The sequence below is a fragment of the Ascaphus truei genome, chromosome 17, assembly GCF_040206685.1.
Source record: "Ascaphus truei isolate aAscTru1 chromosome 17, aAscTru1.hap1, whole genome shotgun sequence".
In the NCBI taxonomy this organism is placed as follows: domain Eukaryota; kingdom Metazoa; phylum Chordata; class Amphibia; order Anura; family Ascaphidae; genus Ascaphus; species Ascaphus truei.
In genome coordinates this window covers 42,326,392-42,349,281 of record NC_134499.1, presented here as the reverse complement: position 1 = coordinate 42,349,281, position 22,890 = coordinate 42,326,392, and the positions used below count along the sequence as shown (strand labels likewise).

The window sequence follows — 22,890 nt, the reverse complement described above, 5'->3', positions numbered from 1 at the left end:
TGTAAGTTGTTTCAAAAACATATTTGTTTTTTTTTTACGAGAAGTAGTACTATTTTACGGAAACTTCCCGTGTTTTAGTCAACGCCGGCATTGGCAAAGTGGCATGAAACAGAGGTACATAACTGCAGCTTACAACCAAACAATCAAACTTCTCTGAGACCCAGAATCACAAAGCTGCATTAAGCAACTTCCCGTTCCCCTTACCTCCCGTTCAGCCTGAGGCCAGCGGTAACCGCCTGCTAGTGCAGATCAGGCCTGTAGGAGGGACTAACGCAGGGGTGGGCAACTTCAATCCTCAAGAGCCAACAGGCCAGGTTTTAAGGATATCCCTGGGTCAAAGACAGCCACTGGTTGAGCCGTTCCTGCTTCAGCACAGGTGGCTCAATCAGTGGCTCAATCAAAGACTGACCTGTGCTGAAGCAGGGATATCCTGAAAACCTGACCTGTTGGTGACCCCTGAGGATTGGAGTTGCCCATCCCTGGGCTATGGGCTACTAATTCACAATGTAACAGCAAGTCCAGCCGGCAGACGTTGCTCTGGTCATATACATTGGGAAACCCTTTCCATTGTATCATTTTCATTGCCACATGTAGAAAGCCAAGAAACAAACTTACCATCTCCTTGTGGTTTGGGTAATATGTCTGATCGATTAATGGAAATTTCTCACCGCCCATAATTTTATAGGTAGATACGAGTTGGGCAAACTGTAACAGAACAAAGAAATAACGGGTTACAAATAGAAAAATCAGCACAGTAACTTCACTCCGTACTGAAGGGTAGAGTTCTGCAAAAGTGTCCCGACTATGTTTGCAAATTTGTTTGCATTTTTTGCTCAATATTTCGCTAAGGCGCAGAGGGCTAAAATAACGGCAAGTGAGAGAGATTAACTTCTGTACTTTCAGAGTCACTTAAATCCTACACGGTGAGATAACTGTGAACACACCTGGCACACCTGGCACACCTGGCACACCTGGCACCCTGGCACACCTGGCACATCTGCTTTAAATGTAGAAATGAGCCTATTTACATTAGCAGGTTTATTTCCCAGGTGTATCTCAGGTGTTTTCTGAGGTATCTCTCCACAAGGAATACTTAATGCTCTATCTGGAGGTAAACATATTAATCAATGTATTTTGCTTTCTCTCGAACACAAAACCGGTTAGAATTTGAGCCTGAGTGGTGAAGATGAGCGAATATTTTGCACATCACATGTGGATGAGGGGCTAATTTCTAAACTTGCAGGGGAGAAGTATCATGATGATGCACTTTGCTTTAAAATGCAGCAATTGTTTTCATTTCCAATAGTTTGCTCCACTGACATGTTTATGAGGCTTGATAATCTTGATTCTAATATTTAGTGCCTCCAGGCCAGAGGTGCGCAAACTGCGGGGTCGCGGGCTTTACAGAGGCCCAGCGCGCTTCCCGAAGGCACTTAAATTAAGTGCCGGGGATGCGGTGACGGCCTCTGCAAACCTCACTTACCTTGGCTCCGGCGGCTTCTTAGATGCGTCGCCATGGCAACGCGGTGTCAAATGACGCCGTTAGGTCATGTGACATCACGTTGCTTTGCTCAAAACGCGTAGGTGGGGGTCTGTTTGCCCCATTATGCTGCTTTTTTAAGGATCCAATAAATGGTTATATTTTTTATGGGTACACACTCTACTTGATTCAATTTCATCTCTCTGCTGGAAGCAGTGCTTTGTTTTCTTACCATTTTTCTAGGTGTGTGAGGAAGATGCTCGTGCCATATAATGTAATGTTATACATAATATTAACATCATTTAAATGAGAACTATATCATTGCATAATATATATGTCATGAAAACAGTGAAAATAGCTCCCTGTTTCTGCGAGGAGCTGGAAATGCGCATAAGAGAGCGCTCGCTGCACGTTATAATGCTGTGGAAATGCGCGTAAGTGAGCGCTCGCTGCACGTTATAATGCTGTGGAAATGCGCGTAAGTGAGCGCTCGCTGCACGTTATAATGCGGTGGAAATGCGTGTGAGTGATCGCTGCAAGTTATAATGCGGTGGAAACGCACGGAAGTGAGTGCTCGCTGCAAGTTATAATGCGGTGGAAACGCACGGAAGTGAGTGCTCGCTGCACGTTATAATGCGGTGGAAACGCACGGAAGTGAGTGCTCGCTGCACGTTATAATGCGGTGGAAATGCATGTGAGTGCTCGCTGCAAGTTATAATGCGGTGGAAACGCACGGAAGTGAGTGCTCGCTGCAAGTTATAATGCGGTGGAAACGCACGGAAGTGAGTGTTCGCTGCACGATATAATGCGGTGGAAACGCACGGAAGTGAGCGCTCGCTGCAAGTTATAATGTGGTGGAAACGCACGGAATTGAGCGCTCGCTGCAAGTTATAATGCGGTGGAAATGCACGGAAGTGAGTGCTCGCTGCACGTTATAATGCGGTGGAAACGCACGGAAGTGAGTGCTCGCTGCAAGTTATAATGTGGTGGAAACGCACGGAATTGAGCGCTCGCTGCAAGTTATAATGCGGTGGAAACGCACGGAAGTGAGTGCTCGCTGCAAGTTATAATGCGGTGGAAACGCACGGAAGTGAGTGCTCGCTGCAAGTTATAATGCGGTGGAAACGCACGGAAGTGAGTGCTCGCTGCAAGTTATAATGTGGTGGAAACGCACGGAAGTGAGTGCTCGCTGCAAGTTATAATGCGGTGGAAACGCACGGAAGTGAGTGTTCGCTGCACGATATAATGCGGTGGAAACGCACGGAAGTGAGCGCTCGCTGCAAGTTATAATGTGGTGGAAACGCACGGAATTGAGCGCTCGCTGCAAGTTATAATGCGGTGGAAATGCACGGAAGTGAGTGCTCGCTGCACGTTATAATGCGGTGGAAACGCACGGAAGTGAGTGCTCGCTGCAAGTTATAATGTGGTGGAAACGCACGGAATTGAGCGCTCGCTGCAAGTTATAATGTGGTGGAAACGCACGGAATTGAGCGCTCGCTGCAAGTTATAATGCGGTGGAAATGCACGGAAGTGAGTGCTCGCTGCACGTTATAATGCGGTGGAAACGCACGGAAGTGAGTGCTCGCTGCAAGTTATAATGCGGTGGAAATGCACGGAAGTGAGTGCTCGCTGCACGTTATAATGTGGTGGAAACGCACGGAAGTGAGCGCTCGCTGCAAGTTATAATGCGGTGGAAACGCACGGAAGTGAGCGCTCGCTGCAAGTTATAATGCGGTGGAAACGCACGGAAGTGAGCGCTCGCTGCAAGTTATAATGCGGTGGAAACGCACGGAAGTGAGCGCTCGCTGCAAGTTATAATGCGGTGGAAACGCACGGAAGTGAGCGCTCGCTGCAAGTTATAATGCATTACACATTTACTGTGGTCGAAATGGCCCTATTCCGGCCTCACAGCCAGGCTATGCTGAACGTGATGAATGATATCATTAAGAAATGCCAGCCACGCCTGTCCGTGTATAATGTCCGTGTATAATGTCCGTGTATAATGTCCTCAGTAACAGAATACATGCAACCAACCTGTTATGACGAGTGTGATTTTGTTTTTCATCAAAGACTATAAGCCATATATTTATTTGAAGGGCTTTTCTTTATAACCCTTATAAAACTATGATTAAAAGGTGACGCAGCATTGTTCGGCGCTAGCTGAAATTACTTTTATTGAATTATAGTGATTACAACTGACATTTTGGCCTTTAAAACACGCAGATTGCATATGCAAAGTGATATTTGATGATCATAACATGCTTGGATGCAAAAGCAGCATGAAAATTATATTTTTTTATAGCAATCTTTCCGCATACATAATTGTTATTTTTATGGTGAGAAAAAAATGCAGGTATTCCTTTATTGGGAATAAGTTAAAATAATTGCAAATGTTATGACCCAACTACACTATATGGTTATCATCACATAGTAACTATGACATTGGTGCCTTGGGTTTAGGATACTTACCACCCATGGTTTGTCGCAGAAGTTGTAAATAGATTCTAAAGAATTGACGCTTGGGATGCCAGCGTACTGCATTCCAATGACAAGGTTGCGGAAGTCTTCATTCTCTGCCATGCTAAAGGAATGTTGTCGAATAAGGACAAAATCAGGCCTGAATGACCTAAAAATAACAACAACAATATATTTATGAATACAAACAATAATGAATAAATATGATTGTACAGTAGGCAACGTCAACATGTTCTTTAAAACAAGATATTTTCTGCAAGCACAAAACCTGCCACTTAGCAGGAATGTTTCAATGTCAATTGCTTCAGTCACAATGTTATGTTTTCAGTATAATGAGTATTTTTCAAAGTCATTCATTACGAAAAACCACCATAATTAAAGCCACCTTGGGTTAATGGCACTGGGACAGGAGACCTGCAGAACCCACTGAGATTTAATGAGTGCACCTCAGAAAATAATCTGCTTTGTTCTGTAAGATGATTTTTCTCTCACTATTCAATGTCACGTCTCAGTGACAGTTTAACACATGACCTGCAAATATAAAACCAGTTTTGTTTTTCTTTATAAATGTGAGGAGTCACATTGGGTATGAATGGCAGGACTACATAACATAACCATAGAGGATGGGTCCCCATACACTATATAACTTAACCAAGTGACACAGGAATGATAATGTTAGCACTCAGAAATTCCCAGAAATACTGTATACTGTGTACGGAGACTGTGATATTATTTCATGGAAGTCACACAATTTTAGGTTTAATGTCATTGTAGCCAAGAAATGGTACATTCAAAGTCTGGTGTCACCTTGTGATCATCCGACTGACCATTCCCCCAGCATTCTGTAAAATGTGACGGCATTTAGGGCATTTACCAAACTGTCGACAATATTAGCTAAAAAGTGCTACCCTATAAGCTACAATGGGGGTTATTTACTACATTCTCCCGGCGGCCAAACTGGGGCAAAGTCTGTGCAGAAGAATCACACCAAATTTAGCAAAGGAAACTCCCGTTACTTTCCCTGGGACTCCTTTTCCGTGAAGAATATGGCTCTGTTTTTGCACCGGCTTTACCATACTTTTTCAGCCAGGAGACTTTAATAAAGAGACTCCTTTCTCTGCTGGAAAATACCTTATGGCCCCATTCTAGTCAACTATAAAGGGCCCTATTTACTAAGCAGTGTTAGTCCATACGACGCCTTCCAAGTCTAAAGACACTTTACACTCATTCATTTGAATAGGCCACAATGGCCCATGTTTACTAAGCCATGCGTAAAGGTATCTTATAGAGGAGCACGGATGAGAAAATATGGCCCACTATATGCAAAGCCTTTCCCTTATGGTACAAATGCAAGTTTTACTTAAAGTAATATTTAGAAGAGGCGCAGACAGACATCTTAAACGTGGGACAACACATACAGGAAATATGGAAAAGAATTAGGAGATATTATAGAATAAATACGTTTAATATATGAATAAAAAATAAGCAGGTCTGGGTAATCAGTTTTTTTTTATATGTTTCAGTGGAATATTTACTTATTTATGCTTACTATATATTACTTACATGATTTGGGTACTTAGTGTGACCAAAAGGAAAAAAGATGGGTGCAGCATGAAATGAGAGCTCAGCGGTGGTGCGCTCATCTCCGGGGAGCCTTGGTTGATGGTAAATTATAATTTTATGGCCGGGTTTGGTAAAAAAAAAAAACTACAAATACCCCCACATCCTTATAACATCGCAGCTTTCTATAGCCCACCAGAGGCGGGGAAGAACTACAGAAAATTGCAGGGGCAAGTTATATATGTTAAATGTAGCTGATTAATATCCTTTTTATTTATAGAAATTAAACAAGTATAAGTATATAATTATAATATATATATATATATATATATATAAAACTTTTAGTGTCTCTATAGAAACCAAATGTTTGGGAGAATTAATACAATCTTCATCTCTTGTCTTTAGTTATAACACAGTGTAAACTGTTCCATATTGAGGGAGATTGCTCACACCGGTTCCTTCTCTTCGGGTTGTATTTGACTTATGATAGCAGAACATTTTTTTAAAGAGATTAAGTGAAAGAAAACCAATTACCAGATAACATTTGCACATTTGCATGTATTGGACCAGGTAAAAATTGAAACCGACTTATTTTTACAAAAGTAAACATTTTACTTTAGGGGGAAACACCTTGCATTAATTTGAATGGTCTTTAAGGTGTCGTCCAGCACGGAAAGATGTCCTATGGCAGAAGACTGCTTAGTCAATATAGGTCTTCATTATATATATTTTTTAAGAATAGAATTTTGATCGGATGAGAGCACGGCGTCCCAAACCTGGCTGCACCCGGTGGGAACACAATAATGCTCTTTCCTCCTATGGATGCAGATTTTCTGGGCTTACCTGACAACTTTTGCCCCATTTCGGAAAGCTTCCAAGTCTACTGCGTAAGTCCCATCAGAATGGGCCACGAGGTTTATCTCTGAAAATTCAGCCTGGAAAACCAAAACAAAGACTGTCAGATCCTCTGTCGTTATTCCCGGAGCAATGACAGTTTTGTTACAGCGTAACTTGTTGAAGTTTAGGTCATTACAATGCCACCATTCTCCTGGCATCCATGCATGTTACAGTTTCTAATACATTTGTGATGGAACAAACAGGTCGGAGAGACTTCACTTATTGTTTAGTACCAAGTGTTATCCACATTATTAATGTATCATAAATTATATTCCTATTCATTCAGCCCCATGAAGTCTCATGTAATTTGCTGGTCTCACTGTCTCATTGTGTCACTGTCTCACCGTGTCACTGTCTCACAGTATCCCAGTCTCACGGTGTCCCTGTCTCAGAGTGTCCCTCTCTCACCGTGTCCCTGTCTCACCGTGCCCCTGTCTCACCGTGTCCCTGTCTCACCATGTCCCTGTCTCGCCGTGTCCCTGTCTCACCGTGTCCCTGTCTCACCATGTCCCTGTCTCGCCGTGTCCCTGTCTCACCGTGTCCCTGTCTCACAGTGTCCCTGACTCACCGTGTCCCTGTCTCACAATGTTCCTGTCTCACAATGTTCCTGTCTCACAATGTCCCTGTCTCACAATGTCCCTATCTCACAATGTCCCTGTCTCACTGTGTCCCTGTCTCACCATGTCCCTGTCTCACGTGTCACCGTATCACCATGTCACTGTCTCACCGTCTCACCATCTCACCATGTCACTGTCACACCATGTCACTGTCTCACAGTGTCACTGTCTCACCGTGTCACTGTCTCACCGTGTCACCGGCTCAACGTGTCACATCTCACCGTGTCACATCTCACCGTGTCACCGTGCCACTGTCTCACCATGTCACTGGACATCTGGCAGCCCTAGTATACAATGTATATTTACTCCAGCTCTGTATACTGAACTAACATTGTAGACATTCCACATTGCTAACTGCAATAACCTGCGTCCGCCCTCACGCTGCCATTTATCCCACTCTACTACATGTTCATGTCAAATGTAAATGTTTACATTATTTTGAATATTTCTTGAAATACTATATTATTATTTTTTAATTAACAAACTTCATGCACATGATTGCACATTTGTATATTTTAGAAATAGGGTTTTAATAAGCATAATATTCCAATCAGATGTTTAATAGAAAATACAAATATATTTTTATGGGAAAGTTTAAACTTTTTTAACCTAAAAAAGTTCATTTTTATTTGAACTTTGAATTTTGACAGAGATGAACCTAGCCTGAAATATGGGTCGAGAGAGACACCAGACATTTCTGTAGATAGCCCATTGCGTTATATACAGTACCTCCAAAACACTACTCAATGCAACACGTGGAGACATGCCAGGGAACACACCTGAGATACCTGGGTAAATACGTATGTATGTCTTTATTTATATAGCGCCATTAATGTACATAGCGCTTCACAGCAGTAATACACATGACTATCATATAAATAACACATAAAGGGGAGAAGTGCTTCAGACATAAAAGTAACATTTAGGAAAAGGAGTCCCTGCTCCGAAGAGCTTACAATCTAATTTACTCATTTAAATCATTTTTATATACTTTGCAAATTCAAATTGGCTTCTATCTCCCCAAAACCCATTTTTCAGGCTGCAGGGATTTTTACTTGGCAAATTCCTTGCAAACTTTTAAAAAGTTTGATTTTTCAAAGATTCACAAAAAGGAACAATTTCCCCAAGATTAGAAAAGTCTGCACATCTCTGGCAGTCAGAAGACCTTGTTCAATAATTCTCACAACATAGGGAAAAAGACCGGTCTTTGAACCCCTTGAGTGCCGGAAGGGCAACGGCACTCTACCCCGCCAAACGGCGATCATGTGACCGTTCCATAGAGTAGTCACGTGATCCCAGAGGCCCTTACCCTGGAAACGGAAGAGGAATGCTACGTTTCCATTCTCCTGCACTGCCGGCCGTGCCCAGCACCGCACAGGGCAGTGAGTGGGAATGCAAGCTTTCTTGCAGAGTGGAACGTGTCTTGTGGACACTCCTTAGTGAATATGCCCAAAAAGATTAGGGTAGAAGAACATTTTGACTAAGTAGACATCTTTAGAGAAACGTACAAATGTGAATGTCGCTGCTGCATATTATTCATTGAAATGTATAGAATTTAAGTCTGTATTTGTTAACTTTATTTTCTTACCTGTTCAACTCTTATCTCATATTCCCCCTGGACTTTCTTTCCACGAAAACATTTTGACCTGCAATCAAAAACATATTGTTAGAATGTGCAAATAAAAAACATATTTATGTATAAGTATAGAATAATGCATTGATTTGACGACTTTATACAACAATATGCATCGAGCAAACTGATTAAAAGTTTGCACTGTGATGCACTTTGCTTGATTGCAATAGAGCATAAACTGATCAGAACAGGGAAAGAAGTGAATGTTTGTTTTTATGTACACTATATTTCACACCTGTACCTGATTTCTTTGAAGTGTAACATTGAAAGTGTCTGGAGTTAATTTTGGAGTTGAAATTTGAGGTGAAGATTAGAGGAACATCGGGACCACAACAACAACAACAACAACTACTACTCTGCAGCTGTGAGAACTTGACTTTCTAAAAGCTGTGATTCTTTGTACTCTTCCTATCCACCAGCACCTGTGAAGTCTCTCCTCCTGCATCTCACTATGCCCTCCCTATTGCTTTTTCTGTTTACTGTTTCCTCACTCCTTTGTGAACGTCTCTGTTCTCTCCAACATCCCCACTCCCCACTGCACCATTATTTATACACCTCTCTCCAAGCAACTTCTTTACCCCTCAATAAAAACCACCCACACAAATCCTCTATTCACACCCTCTATCTACTCCTTCCTTCTGCTGGGGATCTCCCCTAAGCCTGAACCAAGACATACACACCTGATCTCACCCGTGTATCCCTGCCATCTCTTCCCCTGTAAATGGTGTTAACCTTCTGATTTAATACTGACTAACCTTAAAACTCGCCACACAAGTTCAGCATCCCAACAGCCTGCACTCATGGTTACTGTCCCTCACTCACCCACTCCTAACACCCATTGTGACCAAGCACTGCCATATACAGCACTTATTCCCGCACCTGCTGTCTCTGTAAGTCTCCCATCATACCTCTTAGATTGTAAGCTCTTCGGGGCAGGGATTTCCTTTCCTATTGTCTGATTTTGCTGCGCTTAATGTATCATTTTAATTCCCTGTACTGTATTCTTTGTGAAGCGCTGAGTACACTTTTGGCGCTATATAAATAAAGACATACAATTTCTTAGTTACAATAAAAGACTCCACTATCCTCCTGATACTAGATGCTTAGGTATCATTTTTTTACTCCATATAATTCAAACATGGGTACCGTCTTTCCTCCCCAAAATTTTTGGACTCTTTATTTAAAACAGTAAAACCAGTATGAGAAAAATATCCCGAGCAGTAACGTCCGGATTAGCATTAACACGTTGTGTAATCATGGAAAGAAATACTATTATTGCCCTCGATCCCCTGAGAACACCGATGATATAACAAACACAGATGTAGCAGTCACTTTCTTTGTCTCCGGAGCCGCATCCGAAAAGGCAAAGTTCCGCGGCTCCGGAGACAACGCCGGCCGAGATCAGGGCGTCCATGTATGGGATCAATGTGACGTGTGGGTTAGCGTTTCTAATCCCCCTGCCCTATCACACAATACCTTTCGAGCTGAGTACAGTATATGTTTTAAACTTGTAAACACTCATTTTTAAAGAATGTTTGTGGTAGGATTTAACTTTGCTGCTGTTTTTTCTTTTTTACTAATTAATACGTGAATAAATCTTTGTTGAATTTTAATGAGTATTACATGGTTTTGGTTTTGCCTCAAGGAATTGAGACGGGGGTAACGCGTTTCTACAGAATAAATTCTGCACGTGAATTTTTGTTGAATTCCTCCCACAAGCTCAGTGTAATCACGGAGAGAAATACTTCCGCGATCAGGAACATCAGAACTAAGCAAAGTTCCCTGATACATTGACAATAAGAGATGTACTGTAAGCTAAAAAGGCTATTCTTCCATTTTTCTCCCAAACTATATTCAGGTGAAAACCCAAAAGGTCAGAAGAAGACTACATTTGTTATTACAATCAGGACCAATCACGTGCTCCAACATCAATTTTATTCTTTCAGTTTTAAAAAGCTCCATATCAATACGTCCTTCCCTAGTGGCTACATGTAAAGAGAAGGATTCCAAATAGGTCATCTTTACATACAAACCTTTCAACAGTTAAACCACAGAAATGGCAAGATAGTGCAGAACTTATGGGCAGACCTATGCACTGAACAGTAAGAAGTCCTTAAGTAGCGCTAAAAAAAGATCAGTTCTCCAAGGACAGAAGATTTCCGAGTAACCTTGTCTATGCAAATTGCACACAGCTGTATGTAAATGATCCATTAGCATGCAAATGAGGCAAAATGCTTCATACATATTCTACAAAACTAGTATGGTCAATCCCTGGGCAAGATGCCATCAATAAATACAAACCTCAAATGGTCATTTTTTATAAGAAATATCTGTATAACAGCAGAGGCACAGTGTTTTAAATGATGATGTTATTTATTCATCTTTATTGTGGTGCCAGCCATATAAAGCAAAGGAATATAGTATAATCAAAGGAATATAAAGTTTACAGGAATATGAAGTATTCAAAAATAAATATATGTTCATTATATAAAACACATAATATGTCATTATGAGTAAGATGCTCCACCCCCTTTATTAATTACGTTACTTTTCTAGTCCCAACTGGAGAATATGGATCTCAGATGCCAATGTACAGGTATAAAAATAACCAGTTTTGTGTTATTCTGGAATCTACCGCACAAAAACTCTGACTTCAATGGGAGATTCTGGGCCAATGGGCCCCAATCGGCAATATCGTAGTTTAATGAATAACCCCCTCAGTGTGTGACCTTTCTTTCGCAGGGGATAAAGATCAGCGTTCCATGGCAATGCTCGTGAAGAAAGATACCGTCCAGGATACGAGAAAATGTCTGTTTATTTTTTTATTGATAATATGAAAACACACTGAAGTGTTCAGATATCAAAAGTTTATCTTCTTATTTTAATGTTTGTATCTAAAGGTTATGTCCACAGTGTCAGAAAGATAATGGAGGAAAGGATGTGGATATATACTGTAGAGTAGCACATGCTGTCGCTTCAATACGTTAACAAGCTGTACAGCGCCTTCAGCAGCAAACTGCGGCTGACACGCACAGACTGACACGCACAGACTGACACACACAGGCTGACACGCACAGACTGACACGCACAGGCTGACACGCACAGGCTGACACAGGTAGCCTCCAGCTGAATCTCCTGAACCACCTCCATCCATTCTCGCGAGATCGTAGAGAGGAGCCTATAGAAACCATAGGAGGCAGCAGGAGATATCTTATTATCTAATTCTATGTTTGCTAAAAAAAGTCTATAAATAGTAGGAAAAATAATCTCGTGGCGCTTCTCAATTGCCAGAAGAGATTTTAGATTACCAATATTGTGACTAACCTGGCTTGTAACTAAAATATAAACACATTATAAATACCAGTACAACTAAAATCTGTTTTACTTCCCAACTTTATAGTTCCTATTACATATCCGGTACGTACAGTCAGTTGCTGTCATTCTTACTGACTGGTACTGTTTGTAGAGGGAGAAAGGGGGTGGCCCGGTATTAAAGGGGTTGCACCCCATTTGGCCATCCCCTGACCTCACCAGGGAGACAAGGGGTTAACTGGGCTGAGGTCCAGAACTGTGATTTAACCCTTGTTATAACCTGTAAATGTATTTCCCCCTGTTCCCCTGTTCCATTGTAATGTCTGGTTTAATTAGTGTCTGCATCACACACACACTAGAATCCATCCGGGAGCACAAGGGTTAATAGTCCTTTAATGATTATAGCGCTTTGTGTAGTTTTCCCGCCTTTTCAGGCACCATTTTGCAGGTCCCCATTGGCCGCCATTAGGGCTCAACGCATTTCAATAGAGAATTGTGCTGTTTTAGTCCTGTTTCCTGTAAAGACCAGCAGGTGGCGTCCGAGAGGGAGAGCGGCGGTTTCCCATTGAAAGTCAATGGGCCCATTGACTTCAATGGAGATTCCTCGAGGTACCCTTTCGAAGAACGGGTTGGCTGCCGTCCAGACCGCAAACCGAAAAGCGGATACAATGTTCTTTAAAAGAGTTAAAATCACTTGAGTCAAGTTCAACGTCAATTGGCGTGGGAATAAACAGTTCTAGGGCACCTAGAAATAAAATTCTTTTTGCCCCTAGTTCCTAGGCTTCCCCCCACTCGACCACAACCGGGTCCCCGAATCCTGGACCCCCGATAAGGGTCGAACCAGATAGAGCGGGTCGCGCCATAGGCTTTGCCGGCGGCGGCAGAACCGGCTCTGAAAAACGACTGTGGAAAAAGCTGAAATTTGGTACTCCATATCTCCGGTTCGGAGGGCTCAGTGGATCAAGGTTTGGGGTATCTGTAGCCACTGCAGAACCATCCTTGACCCGCTTGGACCAACCCGATGGAGTATGGACCCCCTTGAAAGTTCGGGACTTTTCCCATAGACTTCAATGGCAGAAAAACCCCATTGACTTCAATGGCGGCGATTTACCATTGAAAGTCTATGGCGGAGCTGCCCATTGTTTTCAATGGGGATTAAGTGAAAAGCTGAGATTTCTTTTTAGCGGAGATTTTTGTATTAAAGTGAAAAATGATTTAATGTGCATTTGTGTATCTCCGGCTCTGAAGGTCGTAGCAAGTCGCTTTTTGGACCATATGGTGTCCCAGTTCCGGCCTTGAGAACTGGGAAGTTTGGACCTGCTAGACCCAACGGAACCGGATATTTTAATACGTTTATGTTTTATGCTTAATACTGTGTTTTAAGGTATGGATAAGTTCCAGAGTAAATTCCTTTGGCCATAAGGTAGCAGATGGCCCTAGAGGCGACCCAATGTCTAGGACTTAAGTATTGTTCAAAGGGTTTTGTCACCCCCACTGTTTACCTGTGGGCGGAGAAGGCTCAGACCAGAGCAGTTTTTAAGTGTTCCATTTAACACCTTCCAACAAAGGTTTTCCTGCCAGAAAGCCAAATGGATAGACCGGCTGGCATTCCATTTGCATATGTGGGGCTACAGAAATGAGACCCCACAGTTCTACTGCGCCTGTGCCAGCTAGCAGGGGGGCATGTGTTGAAATGTGTTCCCATGTTAAAGATTGGCTGGAGGTAATTGAAAACCAATCACAGGTACTTAATGTTACAGATAGAGGGACAAAAGGTTTATAAACTAGCTGTCCACCCTCTATCCTTTGTCTTCGTTTGCTGATATGGTTACCTGATATCACCTGAATGATTACCTGATTGCTGAGAGAAATGCTACATCATACTTCTCATTCCCCAACCCCTAAGTAAGTGTACGTCTTGTTTGTTACTGTATTATCTCGTGTGTTCACCTATCCTAAGGAATAAAATCACTTTATTATATCTTAAGCCTCGTTCAGTTCAAACCCAGTTATTTTTGTGTAATATTAATAAGCCTGTGGATGTTATCATCACACTGTTGCTTTATGTGCAGATGTAGCAGACGTTATTAAAACCATTAATACAAGTGAATGCACATGTAATGCTTTAAATTACGTGGGGTATCTCTTTAACCACTGTTTTTAATAGCACTAATGGGAAATAACACACCAGCAAATAAGTCTGCTACACAATGGCGTAGCTAGACATTCAGGGCCCCATTAATATTAATACTGACTGCAATGTCTTCTCCCTCCCCCATCCTCTATCTTATCATCTCCCCCCATCCCTCCTCATCTCTCCCCCTCCTTCTCATCATCTCTACCCCTCATCATCTCTCCCCATCTTCCTCATCTCTCCCCCTCTCATCATCTCCTCATCTCTCCCCCTCATCTTCATCAGCTTTCCCCCATCTTCAGCTCTCTCGCCATAATTATCATCAGCTGTCTCCCCCTCGTCATCATCAGCAGCAGCTGCTCTCTCCCCCTCACCATCATCATCATCAGATATCCCCCCCTTAGGGTAACCAGAATTTCAAATGTAAAAAAACGGGACACATGCACCCCCCCCCTTTTTTTGCTTTCCTCCCTCTCCCACATCCTCTCTCTCCCCCTCCCCCCATCCTTTCTCTCCCCCTCCCCCCATCCTCTCTCTCCCCCTCCCCCCATCCTCCCTCTCTCCCTCCCCCCATCCTCCCTCTCCCTTTCCCCATCCCCTCTCCCCCCACCCTCACTCTTTTCCTCCCCCTATTCTCGCTCTTTTCCTCCCCCCATCCACGCCCTCTCCCTCTCTCCATCCTCGCTCTCTCCCCCCAGCCTCACTCTCTCCCCCAATCCTCACTCTCTCCCTCCCCATCCTTGCTCTCTCCCTACCATCCTCTCCCTCCCATCCTCTCTCTCTCTCCCCAATCGTCTATCTTCCCTCTCTGCCAAATCCTTTCACCCCATCCACTCTCCTCCCCATCCTCTCCTCCCTCAACCCCCCATCCTCTCTCCTCCCTTCCCCCATTCTCTCCTCCCTCCCCCATCCTCGCTTTCTCCCTCCCATTCTCTCCCTCCCATCCTCTCTCTCTCTGCCCAATCCTCTTACCCCATCCACTCTCCCCCCATCCTCACTCTCTCCCTCCCCCATCCTTGCTCTCTCCCTCCCATCCTCTCTCTCTCCCCAATCGTCTATCTTCCCTCTCTGCCAAATCCTTTCACCCCATCCACTCTCCTCCCATCCTCTCTCCTCCCTCAACCCCCGATCCTCTCTCCTCCCTTCCCCCATTCTCTCCTCCATTCCCCCATCCTCTCTCCTCCCTTTCACTCTCCTCCCTCCCGCCATCCTCTCTCTCCTCTCTCCCCTTCTCTCCTCCCTCCCCCCATCCTCTCTCCTACCTCCCCTCCCATATATACACAGAAACACTGCACCATATATACACATACCAAACCTGCAACATTAGTGTCACACACACACACACACACACACACACACACACACACACACACACACACACACACACACACACACACACACACACACACACACACACACACACACACACACACACACACCATATACAAATACACATTTATATTCAATATATAAAAAAACATTAAATATACAACATATACATGCACATAATGCATGAAACACATATGCATGATAAATACACACACACTTACCAACACACACACACTTACCAACACAGACACACACACCAAAACAGACACACACTTACCAACACACACTTACCAACACACACTTACCAACACACACACACTTACCAACACACACACACACACACACACACACACACACACACACACACACACACACACACACACACACACACACACACACACACACACACCAAAACAGACACACACACACTTACTAACACAGACACACTTACCAACACATACACACACACACACACACACACACACACACACTTACCAACACGTACACACTTACCAACACAGACACACACACACCAACACAGTCACACACACTTACCAACACAGACACACACACACTCTCACAGAACCGGGAGATGTAGAGGAGCAGCTATGGAGAGCTCTGCAGTGCCACCTGCTGCCCGGAAGTGGTTAAGCAGCCCTGTTCTCCTCCCTCCTCCATCGGTTCTGTGATCAGCTCCGCGCTCCGCAGCCGGCACCCTGCGCTCCGCAGCCGGCACCCTGCGCTCCGCAGCCGGCACCCTGCGCTCCGCAGCCGGCACCCTGCGCTCCGCAGCCTGCACCCTGCGCTCCGCAGCGCTCCACAGCCGGCACCCTGTGCTCCGCAGCCGGCACCCTGCGCTCCGCAGCCGGCACCCTGCGCTCCCCTCCTGCGCACCCAAGCCTGTCTCTATCTGAAGAGAGACAGATGGGCCACCGACAGGGGAGAGCAGGCCCCCCAAGAGCGCAGGCCCCCGGGCTTTGCTCGGGCTATAGCTACGTCCCTGCTGCTACATCTGTATAGGTTTGTAAAAAAAAGTCTTAAAGCTAATTCTAATTCCAAAGGGCGGATATCTGCTTAAGATACGTAAGTATGGTAAACCGGGGGGAGCCATCTCCGTCTTCAAGGGCCAAAAACAGGTCAGGTTTTCAGGATATCCCTGCTTCAGCACAGGCGCTAGTGTCTTTAACTGAGCCACTGATTGAGACACCTGTGCTGAAGTATTGCTATCCTGAAAACCTGACCTGTTGGTGGCCCTTGAGGACTCGAGTTGGCCACTCCTGTTTTAGACAATGAAGAGTTTCTACAACAATATAAAACATTTTTTTTAAAGATTAGTTTATCATATTAATATTTATTAGTATTATTTATATATGCCATGTTGATAGCAGTTATTAAATTTAATGTTATAAAACATTTAAGAAATTAAGAGTAAATGCGAATTATGAGATATTTTTTAGTGTTCATATTGATATTTATTTATATTACATATATCAGCTTTTTAAAATATATTTCATATATTGTTCACGCATATTCATTCATATACTGTAGTTGTAATATTGAGATAATTCCCATGTGTAGTATGTGCACTTATATTACATGTGATGCACATTTATTGTTGTGTATCTATGTTTGTATATTGCACAGAGGGTTGGCACGGGTGGGAGGCGGAGCTTCTACTTGGCGTGTGTATATATGCTGCCCCCGTGCGAGTATGTGCTAACCCCCCATTGAAGTGTGATGATGTGAAACGTGTCAGAGTGCTTTGTGACTTCAGTCCGTTAGACCCAGCACAGTAGGGTTTGGGAGCATCTCGTGGTTTGGGGACCTGGGTGCGTGGCGCTTGTGGAAGGAATCCTGGGACATCCCTTGTCCCTGAGCTGCATCAATATTGGATTTGAGATCCGGATTCTGGGCGCACCCACACTGGGTTAAATGTACACGCGTTCCGTGGTCTTTTCTTGTTTTTTTTTCACTACATCTGTACAATGTCCCCATGAGGATGTTACTCTTAACACCATTATCTTCTTACATTGTTGTAAAGTAAAGTGATTACTAATAGTGATCATTATTGATGATAAATGTTTACAGTGGTTTTACTTAACATCAATATATTCCACACGTTGTATCATTCTAATATAGTAGTAAAGTTTTTATTACTACTAATAGTGATAATGATTATTATTGTTGATACATTTTTACAATTGTTGATTTACTAAATAGCCAAGTATTCCACATTTTCTATTATTCTGATATTCTGAGATGAGAATAAATCATTTAGGATCAAACGATTTGCTGGTCTGGCATATTCTGCTGCCCTCTTCTGTTCAAACAAGATGAAGTGTGAGTGTTGGGAAAAAACGGTAGTGTCTACTTTTGTATTGAGATTTATTTTTAGTACGCAGAACTGACACTTCACCTTACAAAACGGGTTCATATTGTTCAAGATTCTACCATCTTCAGAAAATCCAAGCCATGTGTATATAAAATATAAAAAATGAATAAGAAAACTATGGCCCAAATTCACTAAGCTTCATTAAATCAGGGCAAAATGACATAACGTTTCTTAGAACAGCAACAAACGTTACATTCCCTGAGGTAACGTCGTATTCACTGACGTAATAATATGCTAAGATAACAGCTTTGATTGAGCTCATTGCATAGGGTGAAGGTCACGTTATTTTCGGATAACGCTGCGTATTGCGCCTCTCCCGATCCTGGGATAGGACTTTTGCTGGAAGAGGGATGAGAGGGAAATGACGCCATGTTATTTAAGTCATGCTTCATTCTGGCATTACTCCCACCCAGACACTGAAATAGCAAAAGTCCTATTGCAGGGTCCGGGTGGGAGTAACACCGGAGTTAGGAATCGCCTAAATGACGTAACTTTATTTCCACGCATTCGCCTTAATGGGCTTAGTGAATATGGAATAAATAACATTTCCGCTGTAATTAGCTCATATCATTTAGAATAACCCCTGTTATAAATTACCCCGTGCTTTTTACGCAAGTAAATCCTGGTTAACATTCCCTGATTTGTTTTAGTGTATTCGGCATTATGGCTAACGGGCATTAACTTACGTTAACATCACATCACAAAGGATAACACAATGTAGTGAGCATGGACCTTTGTATCTGAATGTAGGGAAAGCGTGGCACGCATACAGTGTGGAAGTGAAACATGTCCACTTACACTGAGCATTAAACGGCAAATTGTTGGAGCCATTAACACCTCTATATGGACTGGAGGTCAGTTTAGTGTTTTCAGATAACATACCGGAAAACCAGTAGTAATAATATTATTATTCCACTTAACCCTTTTATAGCTGAAGAAAGCCTCATTACAGAGCACTGTAAGGCTAAATAAAAAATAGTACAGATTTTATTTAATCAAAAGGCAACAACGTATCTCTTGAATTTTTCATGGGCTCCGTATCACAATAACCTTGTGTGTGAGAATTGAAGTCCTCGTTCTCTCTGACTGTAAATGCTACCAGCAAATATAAAGCTTCTGCCACAAATACAACACTTACATTCACCTCATTAGTCCAAGGTCAGCTTCATGTGACCTTCACGTGCAATATGTGGATGCTAGACGTGTTTTACTGGAATGTTTTCTTTTTAGTCAAAGAGCGATCCTACTCATCTTCAGTGCCCTCCATTCCTCAGCACTTGATACACTGTATTATAATTCCACATTGTTTGGGATACAGTAAGGACACACTATATAGATACAGTGATACACTAAGATAAGAGGCATTGATCTCTAAACATTCATACTGTACAAAGCTTCCTTGGTCACCCTAAGCCCTCCAGACGTGATAAAAGACTATAAACCAGGATGTTTGGATTTGAGGTTAAGCTATTTCTAGAAGATCTATGCTCCATGTCGTGACATTGTGTACTGTGGTAATTGTATTGGAATAAATATTATGCTTTTAAATCTGATACAAATACATTGGTCTTGAAAAAAAATATTTTGTCAGCCATGAGGAAAAAAAGAGGGAAAGCAATGTAATTTACAGATGTAGTCAGACTCAGTGCTCACACTGCCCGGGACCTGACTGCAGACACCGCAGGCAACGGGAGATCTCTCTGTCCCCCCAGGCAGCCGCTGATTTTACGGTCCTGGAGACGCGTTGATTGGTATACCGCGGTTCTGGGGAGAGTACATCTGGCCACATCTGGAACTGGAAAATGACCCAGTCACCTACGTGACATAAGTACTGCACTCCTCACAGCACACTATGCCTTTTCCGGTCCTTGACCTCTGACCCTTTTCCCCACTCTCCGGAATTAATGAAAACTGGAGACACATACATGGAATAAATTGCAGCGATGTTCCCTCTTCCCTTTTAAACAAATTGTAAATGTATTTGATTTACAAACTAGCATTGCAGTCACGAGCCAAACTTCCAACTCCTGCTATCTGCGCCACTGAGCGCAGGTCTGCGAGACTGCGGTGAATATTTTATGCTCATTAAGTGCATCCGTTTTTACACTTATCATTGCATTTCATAGCCTTGCACAGAGCTGATGGAAGCATGTGAAACTGTATGAGGGAATACTGCCATCACCCGGCAAGTTCTACTCACATCACACTAAGAAATATTACAACACAGAGAAATCAGGCGGCAAATAATGTGACAGCAGAATTTTTAACCCATCATTCCAATCTAGTAGAGAAATACGTTGCTAGCCTGGCAGTGCAGGGGTTAAACGTGCGGTCAGCCACACAAACTAAAACCTTATGCTTTGTAACCTCACAGCTTCACACACTCAAACATAAACCCTGACACAGCCACCATGCACTCATTCCCACACTGTTATTCATACAGAGGCACTGATACACATTATTATATACCTGTGCTTGCACATAAACACGCGTGCCAAGATAATCTCTTATCCACACATGCTTATCTCGTGTTATACAGTATACTTCTGAACTTAAAACACAATTCATTTTTGTTTGTATGGAGACTGCTGTGTATAAAGCCAGATACACAGACCTTCCCGACTCTTCCGTTCTGCTCAAGGATGTCTTCTTTCTACCACTTTTATATCTAAAGCCCTCTCCCGCATTAAACCTTTCTCACTGACTGCCCCACACCTCTGGAATGCCCTTCCCCTCAGTACCCGACTAGCACCCTCTCTATCCACCTTTAAAACCCACCTTAAGACACACTTGCTTAAAGAAGCATATGAGTAGCACCTTGGCTAATAATATACACATGATACATAAAGCTTGGCCCCCTGCAGACGCACTTACCAGAACGCCCTCCTGCTATCTTTGTACGTTCTCCCCATCAATTAGATTGTAAGCTCTTCGGAGCAGGGACTCCTCTTCTACAATGTTACTTTTATGTCTGAAGCACTTATTCCCATGATCTGTTATTTGTATTATTTGTTATTTATATGATTGTCACATGTATTACTGCTGTGAAGCGCTATGTACATTAATGGTGCAATATAAATAAAGACATACATACATACAGTGATGTGAAAAAGAAAGTGCACCCTCTTTGAATTCTATGGTTTTACATATCAGGAGATAATAATCATCTGTTCCTTAGCAGGTCTGAGAATTAGTTAAATACAACCTCAGATGAACAACAACACATGACATATTACATAAACAAAGTTCGAAGTCATATTTATGATAGGTTCACTGCTTTTGCTATATACCAAAATGACTGCATAAAAATTTAATTTTTTATAAATTTAGTGGTAAAAACAAGATGAATAAACCTGTGCTAATAACCTACAGAATGGATGAGATTTTAGGAGTCAATGACATTTTATATCGAAAAGCGCTTTATAATATGCCTGGACGTCCCAGACTCAAGCTAAATATTTAAATGGTCAAAGTATGGATACGTATGAACAATATGTGTACAGAATAAAAGTGTCTTTTCTTGCTGCAGATAAAAACTAAATTTGTCTGAAAAAACTATTCTCAGGAACATTGCCCTAAATAATCCATTCAAGCAAACATAGAATGCAGGAACGGTGCAGAGAGGAGCGACGCAGAGAGGAGCGGCGCAGAGAGGAGCGGCGCAGAGAGGAGCGACGCAGAGAGGAGCGACGCAGAGAGGAGCGACGCAGAGAGGAGCGGCGCAGAGAGGAGCGGCGCAGAGAGGAGCGACGCAGAGAGGAGCGGCGCAGAGAGGAGCGGCGCAGAGAGGAGCGACGCAGAGAGGAGCGACGCAGAGAGGAGCGGCGCAGAGAGGAGCGGCGCAGAGAGGAGCGACGCAGAGAGGAGCGGCGCAGAGAGGAGCGACGCAGAGAGGAGCGGCGCAGAGAGGAGCGACGCAGAGAGGAGCGACGCAAAGAGGAGCAGCGCAGAGAGGAGCGACGCAGAGAGGAGCGACGCAGAGAGGAGCGACGCAGAGAGGAGCGACGCAGAGAGGAGCGGCGCAGAGAGGAGCGACGCAACGGGGCATTTACAACAAGGTCTCAGAGCAGCTCGTCAGGAAAATTCATGCTACGAGTATCTTTGCAGAGCAGTGTCAGGGAAATTCATGCTACGAGTATCTTTGCAGAGCAGCTCGTCAGGGAAATTCATGCTACGAGTATCTTTGCAGAGCAGCTCGTCAGGGAAATTCATGCTACGAGTATCTTTGCAGAGCAGCTCGTCAGGGAAATTCATGCTACGAGTATCTTTGCAGAGCAGCTCGTCAGGGAAATTCATGCTACGAGTATCTTTGCAGAGCAGTGTCAGGGAAATTCATGCTACGAGTATCTTTGCAGAGCAGTGTCAGGGAAATTCATGCTACGAGTATCTTTGCAGAGCAGCTCGTCAGGGAAATTCATGCTACGAGTATCTTTGCAGAGCAGTGTCAGGGAAATTCATGCTACGAGTATCTTTGCAGAGCAGCTCATCAGGGAAATTCATGCTACGAGTATCTTTGCAGAGCAGTGTCAGGGAAATTCATGCTACGAGTATCTTTGCAGAGCAGCTCGTCAGGGAAATTCATGCTACGAGTATCTTTGCAGAGCAGCTCGTCAGGGAAATTCATGCTACGAGTATCTTTGCAGAGCAGCTCGTCAGGGAAATTCATGCTACGAGTATCTTTGCAGAGCAGCTCGTCAGGGAAATTCATGCTACGAGTATCTTTGCAGAGCAGTGTCAGGGAAATTCATGCTACGAGTATCTTTGCAGAGCAGTGTCAGGGAAATTCATGCTACGAGTATCTTTGCAGAGCAGCTCGTCAGGGAAATTCATGCTACGAGTATCTTTGCAGAGCAGTGTCAGGGAAATTCATGCTACGAGTATCTTTGCAGAGCAGCTCATCAGGGAAATTCATGCTACGAGTATCTTTGCAGAGCAGTGTCAGGGAAATTCATGCTACGAGTATCTTTGCAGAGCAGTGTCAGGGAAATTCATGCTACGAGTATCTTTGCTAATTCCCTAGCTAGAGATTGTGCTGTGAACGTGATTGCACCGGAACTCAGG

General features: G+C 43.3%; 1 protein-coding gene across 2 annotated transcripts in view; it reads right to left on the bottom strand.

The window, feature by feature from the left end:
- Window positions 1-22,890, bottom strand: part of SYN2 (synapsin II) — a 224,150-nt gene that overhangs the window by 141,808 nt on the left and 59,452 nt on the right. For both annotated transcript variants that reach the window (XM_075574945.1, XM_075574946.1), the window contains exons 2-5: window positions 8,618-8,675; window positions 6,359-6,450; window positions 3,950-4,106; window positions 616-705 (exon numbers count right to left, since the gene is read on the bottom strand). In XM_075574945.1, coding sequence (XP_075431060.1) covers window positions 616-705; window positions 3,950-4,106; window positions 6,359-6,450; window positions 8,618-8,675 — 397 coding nt within the window. The remainder of the gene's footprint in view (window positions 1-615; window positions 706-3,949; window positions 4,107-6,358; window positions 6,451-8,617; window positions 8,676-22,890) is intronic.